The sequence below is a fragment of the Bubalus bubalis genome, chromosome 7, assembly GCF_019923935.1.
Source record: "Bubalus bubalis isolate 160015118507 breed Murrah chromosome 7, NDDB_SH_1, whole genome shotgun sequence".
NCBI classification, from domain to species: domain Eukaryota; kingdom Metazoa; phylum Chordata; class Mammalia; order Artiodactyla; family Bovidae; genus Bubalus; species Bubalus bubalis.
Genome location: NC_059163.1, coordinates 45,466,365 through 45,486,645, shown reverse-complemented (window position 1 = coordinate 45,486,645; position 20,281 = coordinate 45,466,365). Strand labels below are relative to the sequence as shown.

At 40.0% G+C, this 20,281-nt stretch overlaps 1 protein-coding gene and 1 pseudogene across 1 annotated transcript in view; one reads left to right on the top strand and one right to left on the bottom strand.

Annotated features, from left to right (window-relative positions):
- Positions 1 to 3,272: 3,272 nt before the first annotated feature.
- THEGL (theg spermatid protein like) overlaps positions 3,273 to 20,281 on the top strand; it is a 30,535-nt gene continuing 13,526 nt past the window's right edge. Inside the window, exons 1-3 of the mRNA XM_025290010.3 lie at positions 3,273 to 4,160; positions 16,886 to 16,916; positions 20,109 to 20,174. Of these exons, the coding sequence (XP_025145795.3) occupies positions 3,689 to 4,160; positions 16,886 to 16,916; positions 20,109 to 20,174 (569 nt within the window). The 5' untranslated portion in view covers positions 3,273 to 3,688. The remainder of the gene's footprint in view (positions 4,161 to 16,885; positions 16,917 to 20,108; positions 20,175 to 20,281) is intronic.
- LOC102395427 overlaps positions 9,872 to 20,281 on the bottom strand; it is a 62,770-nt pseudogene continuing 52,360 nt past the window's right edge.

Genomic DNA, 20,281 nt, shown 5'->3' with positions numbered 1-20,281 from the left:
TCTTGCCTTGAGGATCCCCGGGATGGGGGAGCCTGGTGGGCTGCCATCTATGGGGTCGCACAGAGTCGGACACGACTGAAGCAACTTAGCAGCAGCAGCAGAAAGAGGAAAGAAAGGAAGAATAAATATTTGAAACAATGACTGAGAATTTCCCAGAGATCTCAGAAATACAGAGAATATCAAGTAGGATAAATGCCCCCCAAAAACAATGCATGGGCCTATCACTTTTAAGCTGCAGAAAATCAAAGATGAAGAAAATTTAAAAACGCAGAAAAGAGTCAGAGGGAAAAACACCTTACCATGAAGGATCAAAGATAAGATACATTAGACTTCTTAGAAACTATGGAAACGGAGAGTGGAATAAATATAGCATTGAGAGAGAACATTCAGCCTAGAATTCTGTACCCTGTGAAATCCTTCAAAGGTGAAAGGGCTTCCCTGGTGGCTCAGTGGTAAAGAACCCTCCTGCCAACGTAGGAGACATGGGTTCTATTCCTGATCCAGGAAGATCCCACAGGCCACGGAGCAGCTAAACCCGTGTGCCACAACTACTGAGCCTGTGCTCTACAGCCCAGGAGCCGCAACTGCTGAAGCCCGCGTGCCCTAGAGCCTACAACTAGAGAAGCCCCCACAATGAGAAGCCTGCACAGTGCAACCACAGTGGAACCTCCCTTCTCACTGCAGCTGGAGAAAAGCCCACACAGCAACCAAGGGCCAGTGCAGCCAAAAATAAAAAAGTCATTAATTAAAAAAAAATTCAAGTGAAGAAAAAAGAATTTCTGAGACAAAAATTGAGGGAGTTTGTGGCCAGTACTTCTGCATTGCAAGAAAGATAGAAGAAAAATAATAGAGTTCAGAAATTTGAATCTATATAAAAGAAGAACACTGGAAAAAGAATAAGTGAGGATAAGATTAAAACTTATTTTTCTTATTCTTAATTGATCTAAGAGATTACAGTTTCTTCAAAATAATAACGGCAACCACTGTATTTGAGCATGTGTGTTTATGTGTGTGTATAAGCGTTATGACAGCAGTGATGGAAGGAATTAGGATTTAGTCATCATAAGGTTTTCACACTACTTGTGAAATGGTATAGTGTTATTTAAAGTAGACTTGGATTTGTTGTTAATATATATCACAAACTAAGACAACCACTGAAAAAATAAAGGAAGTTATAACTGATATGCCAAAAAAAAGAGAGAAAATGAAATCAAGTAAAATGCTCAAAACCACAAAAAGGAGAAAAAAAGTGGAAGACAAAAAGAGAAACAATGAACAAGGACAAAACAATAAAAATATGGTATCTATAAATCCAACTAAATCAATAATCACTTTGTAGGTCAAGGGTCTAAATGCACCAATTGAAAGACAAATTGTCAGGGTGGATTTAAAAACAAGATCCAGCCATATGTTGCCTACAAGAAACTAAGTATAAAGAGACATATGGATTAAAATTAAATGAATGGAGAAAGATATAACACTAATCAAAAGAAAGCAGGAGTAGCTATATTAATTTCAGACAGAGAAGACTTAAGAGTAATGAAAGTTACCAGGGATAAAGAGGGCAATTATACGTCAAGCACAAAGAACATCAAACTAAAAAGCCTCTACATAGCAAAAGAAACCATCAACAAAATAACAGCCAATGGACTAGGGAAAATATTTGTAAACCACATATCTGATAAAGGGTTAATATTAAAAATATATGAAGAACTCATACACTCCATTACAGAAAAATATGAAGGACAAAGGACCTGAACAGACTTTTTTTTCCCCAAAGAAGTTCTTTTATAAATAAGTACATGAAAATATACTCAACATCACTCATCATTAGGGAAATATCAATTAAGCAATGAGATATCCCCTCAAGCCTAGTAGAATGGCCATAATCAAAAAGGTGAGATAACAAGTGCTGCCTTGGATGTAGAGCAAAGGGAATCTTTGGTATTGTTGTGGGACTGTAAATTGGTACAGCCATTGTGAAAAAACAGTATGGAGGCTTCTCAAAAAATTAAAATAGAACTACCATATAATTCAGCAACACCACTTCTGAGACTATAACCAAAGGAAATGAAAATACTAAGTCAAAAAGATATCTGTACCACCATGTTCCTAGCAGCATTATTTACAATAGCAAAGGCATAGAAACAATCTAAGTGTCCACTGATGGGCAAATGGATAAAATAATTTTTAGTGTGTATGTATGTATTATACATACATGCATACATATGGTGGCGTATTATTTAGCCATAAAAAGGAAATTCTATCATTTGCAACATGGATGGACCACGAAGCATTATGCTAAACGAAATAAGACAAGCAGAGAAAAGCAAATATTACATGATTTCGCTGATATGTGGAATTTAAACAAAACAAACACAAACTCGTAAAAAGAAATCAGATTTGTGGTTACATGGATAGAGGGGTGTGGCCGGGGACAGGGTGGGTCAAGGAAGGTGGACAAAAGATACAAACTTCCAGTTATAAGTTAGTACCAGGGATAGAATGTACAACATGATGATTACATAATTTACACTGCTGTATGATATACAGAGGACAAGGAGGCCTGGCATGCTGCAGTCCATGGGGTGGCGAAGAGTCAGACACAACTTGGCAACTGAACAACAATAATATACAGAAAAGTTGTTAAGTGAGTAGATCCCCTTAAGTCTAGTAGAATGGCCATCATCAAAAAGATGAGATAACAAATGCTGCCTTGGATATAGAGCAAAGGGAATCTTTGGTACTGTTAGTGGGATTGTAAATTGGTACAAAATTTTCATTACAAGGAGAATTTTTTTCTATTTATTGTATAAATATGAGATGATGGATGTTAACGAAATCTATTGTAATCATTTCATGATATGTGCAAATCATTATGCTGTACAATTTATACAGGGATGTTTGTCAATTATTTCTCAATAAAACTTGAAAAATAATATTTTTTTTTTAAGAGGGGGATTACATGGTAAAGAAGTTAACTCTCTAAGCAGATATAATGATCCTAAACGTAAGTGTATGTTCTTTGAAACAGACTTCAGTTCAGTCGCTCAGTGGTATCTATGACCCCATGGACTGCAGCCCGCCAGGCTTCCTGTCCATCGCAAACTCCCAGAGCTTGCTCAAACTCATGTCCATCCAGTCGGTGATGCTATCCAACCATCTTATCCTCTCTCGTCCCCTTCTCCTCTTGCCTTCAATCTTTCCCAGCATCAAGGTCTTTTCCAATGAGTCAGTTCTTCGCGTCAGGTGGCCAAAGTATTGGAGCTTCAGCTTCAGCATCAGTCCTTCCAATGAATAGTCAAAACTGATTTCCTTTAGGATTGACTGGTTTGATCTTCTTGTAGTCCAAGAGACTCTCAAGAGTCTTTCAACACTACAGTTCTGACTTAACACCACAGAAACACTTCAAGGAGGCAAAAACAGTAGGTCAGGAGCCCGCCCCTCTTCTCCTTTTCAACCGCTTCTCATTTCTCCCGGGAGGAACCCGGGTGGGCCCAGCAGCTTGGAGTGTCCCCTTGGCAACCTGAGAACGCGCAGAGAGGGGCCCAGGGGGCGGGGCTTGTCGGGCGGTGGCCGCAAGCGGGTTTGGCTCGCTGGGGCTGGGCGCGGGCCGCCCGCATCCTCTTCCATCTTCTGGAAGGTGACTGGCGTCCGGCAGTCAAGCAGCGGGAGCTCTGGGCCCCCAATGGAGAGCCAAGAGTTTTCCGGTCCTTCTGGGCTGTCCGATGGGCACCACACGGCAGAAACATCCGCTCTCTCCGAAGCCCTCCAGAAGCCCCTTGTCAGGATATTCGACAAGTACAAGCAGCTAGAGGAGTCTGAGGAGGCGGGGTTTTCCGAGGAGGCCGACGAGCAAGACCAGCGAGGCGAGTCCGAGGAGTATGCAGAGTCCGAAGAGATACCCAATCACCCCAAGGCCTATGAGCTCTACCAATCCTATGAGTCCCACAAGCCTCTCAAACCCCATGCACCTTACGAGCCCCATGCGCCCCGTGAGGTCCGCAAGCTCCGCGAGCCCCGAAAGCCCCAGGGGCCCCCTGTTTCCCGCGAGCCCCATAAGTCTCAAGAAATCGAGTTGCTTTCTAGAGCCGGCGTAATGGTCTCCCCATCTCTGCTGATGAGACTCCCGCCACAGATTCCGCCGTCTTCCCTGAGCGGTAGGTGTTGGGGTCTCTCCGGGGCACTGAGCAACCCAACCGCATCTAGACCTGGGGGCTCTAATGGGAAGGTTTGTCTGCAAGGGCGCATTTTGATTTAAAGGAAGGCGATACTTAGGTCATTTACCTACTGCTTTTCAGTGCCCTGTCTTTGGACCTAAAGAAGCCCTGACAGGAAATCGAGACTCTTGTTAATGAAAAATCTCCTTTCTGCCCTCTCTCCACCTGGTGACTTACTAGCAAAGAGTACATTCACTAAGTGTTTACTATATGCTCAGTCTTCACCAGGTTCACAAGATAACAGGGCTGATGGGATTTTGGGGTATAAACATCCAGCTCACTTACCGCCTCTCACTGATGACTTTACCCAGAACAATTCTTATCCACGCTGGGCTTCCAGTCTCTTGGCTGACCATGTTTTATCTCATGTTCTTCTTGACTTTTCTTTATCAGTCTGGATTCTATGGTCTGTCATTTCAGTTGCTTACTCACAACATCTTCCACCACCCCACTGGCTCTCTAGGAAAACCTCAATTTTGGTTAAGCCCAACCAACCACCCTTTGCCTACACCTGAGCAGCTGACTCTTTCTGTACAAAATCACACAGCCCTACTGACTGCTTTTATTTCAGTTTCATGACAACAGATCTCAGCTGGTCACTTGGCACTGCCTAGCAAGCCCATTTTATTCACCTAGCAAATTAGTTCCCCTCCTTGGAAGAAAAGTTATGACCAACCTAGATAGCATATTGAAAATCAGAGACATTACTTTGCCAACAAAGGTCCGTCTAGTCAAGGCTATGGTTTTTCCAGTGGTCATATATGGATGTGAGAGTTGGACTGTGAAGAAGGCTGAGCACCGAAGAATTGATGCTTTTGAACTGTGGTGTTGGAGAAGACTCTTGAGAGTCCCTTGGACTGCAAGGAGATCCAACCAGTCCATTCTGAAGGAGATCAGCCCTGAGATTTCTTTGGAAGGAATGATGCTAAAGCTGAAACTCCAGTACTTTGGCCACCTCATGCGAAGAGTTGACTCATTGGGAAAGACTCTGATGTTGGGAGGGATTGGGTGCAGGAGGAGAAGGGGACGACAGAGGATGAGATGGCTGGATGACATCACTGACTCAATGGACGTGAGTCTGAGTGAACTCTGGGAGTTGGTGATGGACAGGGAGGCCTGGCGTGCTGCGATTCATGGGGTCACAAAGAGTCGGACAGGACTGAGTGACTGAACTGAACTGAACTGAATCTGTGAGAAGATGTCTAAATGTCTTCTTTACATCTCCTCCAGCCTTCACATCTTTGACTCCAAACAGCTGAAGACTTTGCCTCACACTTGAGAAAATAGAAGCAATGTCATTAACTCCCTTATTTTCTTACCACTAATCTATTGCCTTTCTTGAATCTGCATCCATGGATTCTGTCTCTTCTCATACTGCAGGGAAGAGTCACACCTCTTTCTATGAGAAGCAAATCTTCCACATGTGCTTTGGAGCCCACTCTTGTCTCCTGAAGAACTTTGTTCCAGCAATTATTCCCCTCTCTCCTACAGGATCAATTTCTCCCTTTCTAATGAATCAGACCCATGAGCATACACATACACTCTAGAATCTTCTGTCTTGAAGTAACCCTTAACCTCAGGTCTTCTTCAGACCTTCCTCCTTCAATCAGCTCCATTTTTCTGCAAGTCATTGCAGAGCTTGTCAAAAGAGTTGTCTGTACTCACTGACTCCTTTTTCTTGCCTGTAATTCTTCCCTCAACCCATGTAGTCAGGCATCTTTCTTATCCACTCCACTGAAACTGCTCTAGTTGACTGCCTTTCTGTCCACTGCCAACCCTGTTGTCATGCATGGAGATTTCAGTATCCATATAGGTGATCCATTTGGCTTCTTAGTTCTTTGACCTCTTCACCTTGAATGACGGGATCTTTCACCCCATCTTAGACATCCACCGCACTGGATTTTGGTAATGCCAATTGCTGTACCATTTCCAAAATATCTATTTCAAGCACTCTAATCACTTCCCATTTTTCAAGTTCATTTACTCTGACTTGTACCCTCTCAATTCTTCAGCTTCAAAGGGACCTCTAATCCATTGATGCTATCAACTGTTCATTATATATCACTCACTACCTTATGTCTTTTTGTCTCTCCTTTCTCACTTTACAGTCCATGGTCTACCAATGGAATCACTTCCTTGCAACTATTGGCTTCATTGTCTCTCCCTCTATCTTTCTTGATTATTTAAATCCAGTTCTTGGCTGCACTTGAAAAGATGAAAAAAAAAAAAAAAAGAGAGAGAGAGAGGAAAAAAAACGAACAACTGTGTTGACTGGTCTTTAAATCCATGTCTGTAAACTTCAAGTGTGCTTTCAGTGGTGCTTAGCAATGATACTACATTTCCCTAATCAATTCATTATCTAACATGGAACCTACTAAACTACCAGGTTCTGTTATACTCTAGCTTTTCTTTTGTTAATAATAGACAAACTGTCTTTGTTCTTACCAGAGGCCATTCTCTCAACCTTTATGTTAGATCCTGTCCCACCTAACTTTAAGCTCTTTGCTCCTCTCTTTCCTGTATCATTTTATTTCACTCTCAACTGGATCATTCCTATTAGCACATGAACTTGCAGCAATAACTCCTAGCTTGAAGAAACCAAACCTCCCCTTAGCCTTGTGTATCCTTCCTGGTACCACTCCTATTCCATACTCCTTTTTAGAGAAAAAAAAATCCTCAAAATAGTTGTTTATGAGTCATTATTTCCATGTTCTCTCTTCCCATTCTCTTGAGAACCTACTTAAGCTTTTATCCCCTCTACTTAGCTGAAGTTGCTCTAGTTGAGGTCACAGTGACCTCTGCTTGCCAAATTCAATGACTGATTCTTCATCCTCATCTTACTTGTTTGATACCTTCACTCCTTTTTTCTTGGAGGTCTTTCTTTATTTGACTGCTGGATGCCACTGCCTTCATCATTATCCTACCTCATCGATTGTTCCTGACTCAATTTCGTTTGTTAGATCATCTGTCTCTTCCCAGCCTCTCAGTTGAAGTGGGTGATGACTCGGTGCTCTCAGATTCTTTAGACTTTCCTTGTTCCCTAGGTAGTGTCATCCGTTCTAGCTTTAATTGTGTGCTGATGACTTCCCAAATTATCTCCAGCCTCAATTTCTTTCTTTCCAGAATTTTATAACCAGTTGTCTTTTAACATTCCTACTTGACTATCTAGTAGGAATATAAAATTTAACATATCCATAACTAAACTCTTACTTTTACCCCCAAACTTGATCTTCCTCCATTGTTCCCCATTTCAGCAAATGACACCACCATTCATTTATCCAGGCGCTCAGGTCAAAAACCTGGAGTCATTCTCAACACCTGATTTTCCTTTACACTTTGCCTCCAAGCCATTAGCAAACCCTGGTTTTGAAATATGTCATGACAATATCCATTCTTAACATCCAAGCCTTCACCACCTTTGTAAACCACTGTCATCTCTTGCTTGATCTGCTGCAGTAGCTTCTACTCTTGCCACATTCATGCATCCCCCACTCTATTCCCACCAGTTCATGCTTCATGTAGCAGTCTCAGGGATCCCTTAGAACATAAATTATACGCAAATTTTCTGCTCTCAGCTCTCCAGAGAGGTTCTCATGTCATACAGTTTGTAGTTGAAAGTCCTAAGCAGGCCTACAAGGCCTGATCTGACTGTCTCTCCAGCCTCCTGTCCCAACACTCTCCCCACTGTCTCTGCTCTCCAGCCACATGGGCCTCCTTGCTCCTAACTCAATTGTTTCACTTGCTTTTTCCTCTGTCAGCTTGCTCTTCTCTTAAGTATTTGTCACCTCCTTATAAATATGTACCAGATCACTCTGTCAAAAATGCTCTCTTTGAATCACTACAAATGACCCAATTTCATTCCTTTTTATGGCTGAGTAATAATCCACTGTATATATGTACCATATCTTCCTCAGCCATTCATTTGTCAGTGGACATTTAGGTTGCTTCCATGTCCTGTCTATTATAAATAGTGCTGCAGTGAATATTGGGATACATGTGTCTTTAAATTATATAAACCCAACTTTCTTAGTGCTTACTCAGCTGCTAATGCTATCTTAATATAGATAAAATCAGGTGAAATGAAGCATATATTTGAAAATAGAGAAAAAAGCCACGAAAGTACAGACTGAGGGGTATGAGAGGAGACATAGCTTCATAGGTAGTTTGGGGAGGTGATATTTTTGAGCTCTAGTTTGCATGGAGGTCCCAGTTTTTGCTGTTGTTACATCAGACAGAAGAGCTTGGCCTCGTCTGCCTTCTCACCGGCAAGCAAAAGCCTTTCCCATACTCTCCCATCTCTTGCCCACATGACTCAGAGCTAAGACAGTGGGGAGCACAGTGTGAGGGAGCTGTGCCTAAGAGAAGATCAAAGAAGGATGAATAGTAGTAGCAATTATATAGCTTAATCTGTCATGTCAAAGAACATCCCAATGTCTGTTTACATGGTCATACCAAGCATAGAACTCGACTACTTTAAGACCAATCTTCAAAATCATCATGTACCTAAAACAAGCACAAATTTTACTTCAGAAAGCTCTGAGAAGTAATGTAGGTTTTACTGGAGTATCTTCTAGGGAATTACATCGTCTCATACAGAGCAAAGCAGGCTAAAATGTTCTTGAGACACATCTCTTCCCAAGTCTCTGCCACCATGACAGCTGTTCCCCACAGACACCTTTCCTCTTCCTCTCAAGTGCCAGCTTGCCTCTCTCTTGCTCCATAGATCTGTTCTGAGAGGTGCTCCCTGCCTCTCAGATCCTTGATAGATCAGTGGTGTCCTGGTCACACCTGAAGGCTGAGCAGCTCAAACATGGGCTCCTTAAGAAGACGGGGTAGAAGGCAAGGTGGAGAATAGTTATACTTGGGTACCTCATCCTTTTCATGTTACAAACACTTACTGCTACATGCGGAAAGAATCCGGTGTAAGGAGTGCCCCAGTCCCCATCAGGGAACAGCCTTGATCATGCTTCCTCCCAGCAGATGGCAGCCTTCCCCAGAAGATGGTCTGGAGCACAAGCCAGCTCGTTCCATTTGCTGGCTTGTTGGCAACGTGAGCAGTGTAGTTTGTGTGCTATGGAATAAAATACAGATATCTAAAGGGCATAGTACAGCAATAACTTTCTGATTATCTCTTAAAGCGAGATGCTTTTCATCATCCTGCTCAGAATCCTTTCGGGGCTTCTTCCTGTCAGCCTTAGAATAAGAGGTTCCTCCAGGGCCCATCGTGATCTGACGGTGAAAGTTAGTCGCTCAGTCATGTCCAACTCTTTGCAAGTCTTTGGACTGTAACTCACCAGGGTCCTCTGTCCATGGGGTTTTCCAGGCAAGTGTACTGGAGTGGGTTGCCATTTCCTTCTTCAGGGGATCTTCCCAATCCAGAGATCAAACCCACATCTCCTGTGTCTCCTGCATTGTAGGCAGATTCTTAACCTGCTGAGCTAACATTGCTGCATGCAAACTCTTTAGTTGCCGCATATGGAATCCAGTTCCCTGACCAGGGATCGAACCCTGGCCCCCTGCATTGAGAGAAAGGAGTCTTAGCTACTGGGCCACCAGGAAGGTCCTTCTTGTATCACTCTGCAAAGTACTTTTTTATTTTCTTCCTGAATGGGAAACTTTATTTTGTTGGAGTAGTAGGCAGGGGTCCAGTCTTAGAACTTCTGAAATTGCATCTTGGTGCCAGCAGCCTTGGCGAACTCCATATTGAAGCACATTGTCTAGCTCAGAGGCCAGCACTCACCCACTGTGGTAATGTTGAGGATCCTGACATCCCTAAAGCAGGAGGAAAGGTGCATGGACATATTCTTATGGTACGAAGCTGTTGGTGCTTTTGGGTAGTGGAGATAGTCTCAGTGATGCCAGTGGTCCTCTGCATCTTCATCTTAGCCACTAAACATGATCCATGCTTGGATGGAGATGATACAATTGGAAAAGAAAGAGCATTTCTTCTGCATATAAGTACCCCCCAGGCTTCCTTTGGTGTATTGAAGACCAGACCAATGTTCTTGTTGTATCGTGGGACTGTCTTCTTGCCAGTTTCTCTAAGCAGGACCCTCTTCTTATTTTGGAAAATGATTGGTTGTGTTTCATAGGCATGCCCAGTCTGAATGTCTGCCATCTTCCTGGCCACTTGAAAAAAGGCTCTGCAAAGTATTTTTGTCCTCAGCTTACAGAAGAGGAATCTGAGACTAGGTAGTTTGTCTGCAGGTGTGTAGTGGTGGGACCAGTGTTCAAAGCCCTGTCAGTTTGATCCAAAGCCTGGAATATCTCAGGGACTAGACTGGAGTGAGAGTGGGGATCAATGGGAGAGAAGAATGGTGGAAAAAAGTACTGTTGTTAATCTCTAGGAAAAAGGAGCTGGGAAATATTTTAGGGAGTGTTACTAGAGTCATGCTCAGGAAGGTCTACCCAAAGGATGGATTGGATGTGTACAATCCTGCCCTCGCCCCCAAAGAAATATGGCTGCTTGAACCCTGCTATGCCCGAGTCATGGCTCCAGCCACATTCTGGGGATTTCAATGCAAGCCCATACTTAGTAGAAGAGGGAGCTTGATGCTATTGGAAAGAGCACTAAACTAGGAGGTAAGAGATTTGGAAGTTACTTTTGGTCTTGTCATAGATGCATGTTTCCTTTCTAGTGAAATGAGATGCGTGAACTCACTCTCTACAGACACTTGTAAATGCTGAGAGTCTGGATGTTAATACAACTGCTTAATTTGATACAGCAAGGTGTTGCCACAGTGAGATTACTATAGATTCTTGAATATACGGAAAGAAAAAATTCTGGCCAATTTGAATAGATAATCTTTTAGGGAGAAAGACAGAATAGACAAACGTTTGTTTAGAATTGTGTTAACTTCGCTATACCTATAAAATTAAAATAACATTGAAATCAATGATATAATTTAGAAAGTTATTTCTAATGTCATATTTCATAGAAAAACAGTTTTATTCAACTTTTTCACTTACATGCTTAATACCACTATGGTTACCTCTTGACTAATTTAACGTTTTTCCAGAAGAATCATTTTTATCTCTACAGCTTTATTATAGAAATATTCAAATGCACCCAAAATAGAGAATGTTATAATACACCCCCATCTAGGTTTAATATTTATCATTTTGCTAATCGTTTCATCTAGGCATTCTCCTGCCAACCCTTCCTACTGTACACACACACGTGGGCACATGCACAAGTGCACACACACACACACATTTTTGGGCCTCCTGTAGGACAAATTATTTTAAAGAAAATACTAGACAGCATGTCATTTTGCCCATTATATCTTGTATGCCTTTCTAATTACTAAGGACTTTTTTAAAAAATGTAAGTATCATGTCATTATTTGCACTTCAAATCTACAATTATTATTTAATACCATCTAATACCCGTTAGAGATACCAAGGGAACATTTCATGCAAAGATGAGCTCGATAAAGGACAGAAATGGTATGGACTAACAGAAGCCGAAGATATTAAGAAGAGGTGGCAAGAATACATAGAAGAACTGTACAAAAAAGATCTTCACGACCAAGATAACCACGATGGTGTGATCACTCACCTAGAGCCAGACATCCTGGAATGGGAAGTCAAGTGGGCCTTAGAAAGCATCACTACAAACAAAGCTAGTGGAGGTGATGGAATTCCAGTGGAGCTATTCCAAATCCTGAAAGATGATGCTGTGAAAGTGCTGCACTCAATATGCCAGCAAATTTGGAAAACTCAGCAGTGGCCACAAGGCTGGAAAAGGTCAGTTTTCATTCCAATCCCAAAGAAAGGCAATGCCAAGAATGCTCAAACTACTGCACAATTGCACTCATCTCACACGCTAGTAAAGTAATGCTCAAAATTCTCCAAGCCAGGCTTCAGCAATACGTGAACCGTGAACTTCCTGATGTTCAAGCTGGTTTTAGAAAAGGCAGAGGAACCAGAGATCAAACTGCCAACATCCGCTGGATCATGGAAAAAGCAAGAGAGTTCCAGAAAAACATCTATTTCTGCTTTATTGACTACGCCAAAGCCTTTGACTGTGTGGATCACAATAAACTGTGGAGAATTCTGAAAGAGATGGGAATACCAGACCACCTGACCTGCCTCTTGAGAAATCTGTATGCAGGTCAGGAAGCAACAGTTAGAACTAGACATGGAACAACAACTGGTTCCAAATAGGAAAAGGAGTATGTCAAGCCTGTATATTGTCACCCTGCTTATTTAACTTCTATGCAGAGTACATCATGAGAAACTCTGGGCTGGAAGAAGCACAAGTTGGAATCAAGATTGCTGGGAGAAATATCAATAACCTCAGATATGCAGATGACACCACCCTTATGGCAGAAAGTGAAGAGGAACTAAAAAGCCTCTTGATGAAGGTGAAAGAGGAGAGTGAAAAAGTTGGCTTAAAACTCAATATTCAGAAAACGAAGATCATGGCATCTGGTCCCATCACTTCATGGGAAATAGATGGGGAAACAGTGGAAACAGTGTGAGACTTTATTTTTGGGGGCTCCAAAATCACTGCAGATGGTGACTGCAGCCATGAAATTAAAAGACACTTGCATGACAAACTTAGCATATTAAAAAGCAGAGGTGTTACTTTGCCAACAAAGGTCTGTCTAGTTAAGGCTATGGTTTTTCCAGTGGTCATGTATGGATGTGAGAGTTGGACTGTGAAGAAGGCTGAGTGCTGAAGAATTGATGCTTTTGAACTGTGGTGTTGGAGAAGACTCTTGAGAGTCCCTTGGACTGCAAGGAGATCCAACCAGTCCACTCTGAAGGAGATCAGCCCTGGGATTTCTTTGGAAGGACTGATGCTAAAGCTGAAACTCCAGTACTTTGGCCACCTCATGTGAAGAGTTGACTCATTGGAAAAGACTCTGATGCTGGGAGGGATTGGGTGCAAGAGGAGAAGGGGATGACAGAAGATGAGATGGCTGGATGGCATCATTGACTCGATGGACATGAGTCTGAGTGAACTCCGGGAGTTGGTGATGGACAGGGAGGCCTGGCGTGCTGCGATTCATGGGGTCACAAAGAGTCGGACACGACTGAGTGACTGAACTGAACTGAACTGAATACCCGTTAAATATTTAAACTTCCTTAATTGTCTCTGCCTGCAATGCAGGAGACCTAGGTTTGGTCTCTAGGTGGGGAAGATCCCCTGGAGAAGGAAATGGCAACCCACTCCAGTATAGTTGCCTGGAGAGTCCCATGGACAGAGGATCCTGGTGGGCTACAGTCCAGGGGGTCACAGAGAGTTGGAACAACTGAGTGACTAATTTTCACTTTTAGTTGTCTCAAAACTGTATTTTTACAGCTGGTTCATTCTAATTAGGCCTCAAACAAGGGTCACATGGCTCTTCTCTGTCACTCTTTAACACTAACTCTAATCCTCTCTCCCCTTTTAAAACACACTTGTTAGAAAAATTGGATGAAATATCCCATATTCTGAATTTAATTTGTTTTTTTTTGTGATGTCTTTAACTTGTTCTTTTAGCTCCTCTGTTTCTTGCAAAGCATATAGACTGAGAGACTTACTTAGATTGAAACTAAATTGTTTTGAGCAAGAATTTTTCATAGGTGGTGCTGACACAGAGTGCCAGGCTCTCCCATTTGTGGTGATTCTCAGGTTGACAAGTGAGTTCAGATGAGGCTGGCTCCATCCCTCCTTGGTAAAGCTCCTGTCCACATTTCAGCAACCAGTTTCAGTTTTTGCCTAGATTCCATCATAGCATTAGGGATAAGACAGGTCCCTTTTGGATCTGTGTTTGATGCTGTTCCTGGCTATTGTTAGGAACCCATTCATGTAATGTAACAGAACTCTTAAAAAATTCATTCTGTAGCTGTACTTTTATCTTCACAATACAATCACCTCATTCTTTGTGTTTTGTCTTTCTTTTTGCTTTTTAAAATGATATCCAACATCCAACGCTTAAGATTATAAAATTATATCACCAAAATAGTATTAAATCTGTTTTAAATTTCTTTACCTCTTCCCCCTTTCGTAAAATACAGATTCAAACTTAAATTGTATGGAGAGCTCTATAATTATTCCATTCTATCATTAACTGAAATTATTTCAGGCTGCTGTGTTTTTGTTTGCCATTTCTTTGTTGGGAAAATAAAGTAATTGAGGAAGTGCTTCCTAAGATGAGTTCTTACAAGGACTTGCATGTAAGGTAACCTCTTTCCTGAGAAATAATTTTTGGGAACAAAATCTAGCCTTATATTCAGTTATGATACTTTACTGAAAACTTCTTATTTTTTTAAAAATTTATCTTAGTTTCATGTAATATATATATCAAAAATAAAATTTGAAGAAGGAAAAATCTAAGAAAATAAGATTTTCTTTATCTTATCATTATCAAGTCTTATAATTTATTTAATGTGTGTGTATATAAAACCATTGAGAGACCTCACAAGAGAAGTTTCTTTCAGATTCCATATTAGGAAAAGTTTACGGCTTTTGCTTTCAGTGGTAAAATGTTCAGATATAATGGTACATGACTTTATTTTACATTCTTCATTTTGTATTTTTATTTCCCTTCTTCGTCCACCTTTTTTCTACCTGTTTTCCTGAATTTTTCATCTTAGATAATATCCTGTTATGTGTTTATGTAAGCAATCTCAAATCCTTTTAGAAATGAGGGGGAGGGTATAAAGGCATAAAGAAATCAGTGAAAATACATGTTAATACAGGTTCACAATTAGGTTCTCATTGCATTAATATTACTTTTCATAGTTGGAACCCTTAACAGTAAATTATTTAAACTTTACAATTACTCAAACTTAATAGTTACTTAAACTTTTTCTTTACTTATAGACATTTAAGCAGAATCCTAATTTAAAAATTTTTAGTATTCCTCTGGGTCATCCCAGTGCACCAGCCCCAAGCATCCTGTGTCATGCATCAGACCCGGACTGGTGATTCGTTTCACATATGATATTATACATGTTTCAACAGAGGGATGGTATGGGGAGGGAGGTGGGAGGGGGCTTCAGGATGGGGAACACATGTGCACCCGTGGCGGATTCATGTTGATGTATGGCAAAACCAATATAATGTTGTAAAGTAATTAGCCTCTAATTAAAATAAATAAATTTATATTTAAAAAAAGAAAAGAAAAATTTTTTTAGCATTAATTATTTAATTTTCCCAAGATTGAACAGTTGAGTAAGTAACAAAACTGGGGTTTGAGCCGTGTCTGTCTGATGTCAGAGCACACCCACTTTCCTTTACCCTGAACACTCCAGACGGTAGAAAATGTTATTTCAGAGCTCCCAGATATGGTTAGAAACTCCCCAGGAGAAACTGGAACAATTTGTCCTAAAGAGGCCTACTATAATAGGCCTTAGGATAAGGCCTATCTATATTTGCCCACATTAAAAAAGAACTTCTAAACATGAATTTTAATTTGCTTCCATTTCATCTGTTTTGGATAATACAGGTGTATCCAGATTTTTACTGCTGAAGATACCACCATTAACATTTTTGTGCATAAGTCTTTGCCCACACTTGTAGTTACTTCTTTAGAGGACTAAAGAAAGTGCTCTGAAGTACTTCTAAAGTACTCTAAAGTACTTCTATTTTAGAAGTAGAATTAGGTTAAGGAAGGTAAGTATTGCTGACTCATATACCAAATTATTTTTCACAAAATGAACTAATTTAAATATCCACCAGCAGCATGGAAGTACTTACTTCATCTGATGCTTCCAGCATTGTTATCCTTTGTAAAAACTTTTTGCTAATGTGATAGTTTTTTTTAAAATCTCATTCTTTATTTGCATTGTTTTGATTACAAGCAAGTTTGAACTTTTTATGTTTATTAGCTCTTCATATGTCTTCCTCTTCTTTGAACTCCTCTTCTTTGTCTGTTTAACTTTTGAAACCTTTTTAGTGTTTTTCTTATTCATCTGTACTTTTATACTCTTCAGATATTAAGACTTTATCATTTTGTTACTACATATTTCTCCCAATTTTTGTTTTCTAAGGTTTATTTTTTGACACATTTTAAGTTTTAAATATTTTAATCTGTATGTTTCCTCTCTATCTTTCATCACCTTTAATGCAGATTAAAATAGTAGATATTCTCTTATTTTTACTCTAATTCAATTTTTTAAAAAGAAAAAATTTAACTATTTGATTTACTTGTGGTTTGCTTTGGTAAACTGTGGTTTGATTTACTGTGGTTTACCAAAGTAAACCACAGTGCTGTGCTTAGTCTCTCAGTCATGCCTGACTCTTGCTACCCCATGGACTGCAGCCTGCCAGGCTGCTCTGTCCATGGTGATTCTCCAGGCAAGAAGACTGGAGTGGTTGCCATGCTCTTCTCCAGGGATCTTCCCAACCCAGGAATCGAACCCAGGTCTCCTGCATTGCAGATGGATTCTTTACTGTCTGAGCCACTTTGGCCTTTCCCCCAAATAGCTATTTTTCCTAGTCCCTTTGTTTATTGATCTGTAATGGCTATTTTTAACCATATCTTTTATTTTTAAAAAACTTATTTATTTGGCTGCCATGGGTCTTAGTTGCAGCTTGGTAATCTTTTAGTCTTCTTTGCAGCATGCTGGTCTTTTTTAGTGGCATGTGGAATCTTTTAGTTGTGGTGTGCGGGAATATCTTTGATTCTTATTGAATCTTATTTTTGCTTTTCCTTTTCCTTTTGCAGATCCTGGTCCTTGCGACTTTGTAAGGAAACGGTAAGAGTATAGATATAGCACTATTTTCCCAGACTTTACTAGCTGAAAGGGGCACTCAATCTGGGGCATTTGAAGTGAAAGCCTATCTTGGGGGTTTTGAGAAGATTCCTGTTCTTTCCCTATGTCGTAAAGGCCCTTTTCTAGGGGCAATTCCCTTGGGAAAAGGAAAGAAGAGAGAGACGGTGGTTAAGATAGAGATGTAGGAGAATTCTCGCTCAGGGCTTACTTGTCGCTCAGTGCTGTGTGTGTCACTGAATAGGGCTGAACCTAAAGGTTCAAGTCCCTAAAGGCACGTGGGATTCTGCCCTGACCATCTCATGTCACAGATTTTGTGAAGTTCCATGTTAGTGTATCTCAATCTCCTCTTGCCTCTAATTCAAAATTCAGTAGCAAATGAAATTCCAAGAAAGTGCCGTCTGTGAAGAAAAAGAAATGTGTGTGTGTGTACATGCAGTGTGTACACTAGATGTCTCCTGAAGATAGATGCTTATTCTTGATTTGGTTAAGATATATTTAGAAGAGGTAGTAGAATAAAATCATTCAAGGGAAAATACCAAAGGTTCATATCGATGAGAAGTAAATAATACCAGATTTTATTTTTTCACTCTTTTAATAAGTACTTTGAAATTATTCATATTGTTATTGTTTACCATCTACATTTATTGTTATTGGTTGGACTTAGTTTGCATTTTCTAAGTACTATATTTTCTAGTTGTTTTTTCCTCACCTCTTTTAGGCATTAAATACTGCTGCCTTATTTTTATGTACTACTTTGCTGTTTAAATTTTATTTTCTCACAAGAATCCTGAGAAGTTGATAGGGTGGATATAATCAACTAGATTTTCTGAGAGAAAGTGAAATTCAGAGTAATCATGTCACTTTTGTAAGATGACTAGGCAGCAAATCTGGTAGAACTAACCTTTACTGAGTATTACTGAATATCCACTTAAAATACCAAGTTACTGCAAATAAATGCATGCCAAGTGAGCAGACTCTCCTATTACTAAATAGACAGTGAAATCATTTACATCTGGAAAGTTTTTATACTTAAAAAAAGACTGTGAAGAGTGTTTCTTTAAGTGTTTCTGTTTTTGTTGTTATATTGTTTCTTGCTTTCATTTGATTGGTTAATTTGGTTTGACTCTGAGAAAATTTTGTTCTGTATTATCCATGCCTGTCCCAATTCTCTAAATAATCTTGTTAAACAAACGTGCTGTACCTGATGGTTTTAAAGGAAATATTCAGTATAAGCAAAATATACACGGGTGTTCAGTCACTCAGTCATGTCCAACTCTTTGCAACCCCATGGACTATAGCCCCCGCCAGGCACCTCTATCCATGAGATTTTCCAGGCAAGAATACTGGAGTGGGTTGCCATTTCCTACTCTAGGATAAGCAAAATAATCAAGTGTAAAAGAGTATTCTGACTGAAAGACAGAATTATTTGGATTACCCCATCAATTCAGACATGAAATTGTTTCCTAATTGTTGTTATATAAACATATACTTATTGCTCTGCTCCTAAGGTAAGAATTTCCAAAATTTTGTTAGCTATTGGCAAACTACAGGAGATTAATTATCAGTGAAGACATGGAACAGCAAAGTAATCCTCATTAAAAAAGAAATCTGCCTTCAAGAGTTCAGATCCCTCCACCACATTCTTTTGTTTCTGCACAGGATCACGAGTAGATGTTGTATAGTCATGTAATACTTGAGAGAGAAGGCAAGCCTGCATTAAGATGAAGAGATGTAGGTTGACAATGCACAATAAGTGAATGAAAAGGAGAGATTAGTCAGACCTTCATGATTAGCAGGAGTTAATGAGATCATTTCCAATTAAAGTAACAATACAGTTTAACTATCTATATAAATAAATGGAGAAACTGTCAGTAGTCTTATACATAAAATGATGCATTAAAATAATATTATTTAGGTGGTGAAGAAAAGGTAGAAAGGGAAAAACCTGGCTTAGAGGTGATGATGGAGCCAGGAGCTAAATTGCCTGCAAAGATTCATATATAAGAAGATGTTTTGTCTGCACTATAGTTTGCTTTTTCTTCCACCTAGCCATCCTCTCTGAAAAGTTGGTTCAGGCCATCATAGCAGGGTTCGAACAGTGCTTGCACAGCAAAATCATTTTTTTTAATTGAGTAAGGGTGTAGTTTTTTTTTCCCTGGCAGTGGACAGTATCTTCATTGTTTCTAGACAATAGCAGACATAGCTTGGGGCAGGGTGCATTGTATCAATTACATATGTGTGTGTTCAATCACTCAGTCGTGTCCGACTCTTTGTGACACCATGGACTGTAGCCCACCAGACTCCTCTGTCCATGGGATTTTTCAGGCAGGAATATTGGAGTGGATTGCCTTTTCCTTCTCCAGAGGGAGATCTTCCCTACAGAGGGATTGAACCTGTGTCTCCAGCATCTCCTGCCTTGGCAGATGGACTCTTTACCACTGAGCCACCTAGGAAGTCCATCAATTACATATCAGACCTCAAACATTTAACTGCTGAAGAATCTTTTGGTTATCTCAAACCACCATCACAATCTCATGTCTGGAAAGATTTGTTATTATTGTTCATTAACTTCTGCTGAGGATAGACATAATTAATCACATAGTTTCAGATAGCTGCAAAGGAGTCTGGAAAATGTAAAGGAACACATGGATACTTGGGGACCACAAACTGTCTCTGCTCTAGGTGGATTCAGGATAGTCAGGGAAGTCCAAGGGAGCAGAATAGAGCAGGATGGAGGTTGAGTGGTACCCAAAGTATATTTTGCCTGTTTCATAGTTTACCTGAAGCCACAAATTCTGTCTGAAATTTTCCTGTACAGTCTCTTCAACATCTAGTGCTATCAAACATTTACAAATTTACTTTCTATGAAAATTGAGGGTTTTTGCCATTAAGTGTACATTTTACTTGGATTCTTCTGGAGACAGTACAGTCTTGGTTATATTGTGTATTTATTGTCTTTGTTTTATTGTATAGTATATTTTTAATGATTTTAAAAGTGAGAATTTGGGGTTCACAATATTTTTTAATACTTTTAGCTTTTTTTAGCACTCTTCAAATCCTGTATAATAGGACCTTGGTTTTTATTTCTCCATCAGATGAGATTTGTTTGATTACATCTAATGTAAACATACTTGTTAAGCATCCTCATTGAATTAATCTGCTGGTATTTGTTAGTTCTTTTTCTAGGAAGAGAATTCAAGATCTTTCTAGGCCTAAGAAACAATGGCGAGCCCCAGATAGGTAAGGTAATATTATGTAGTCTTGTTTGTGATGATTATTCCTTACAGTCAATAAGTGTTATTTTTACCTGCCACTTACTCTGCATCCTAGCCCCTCTGTGCTCATCT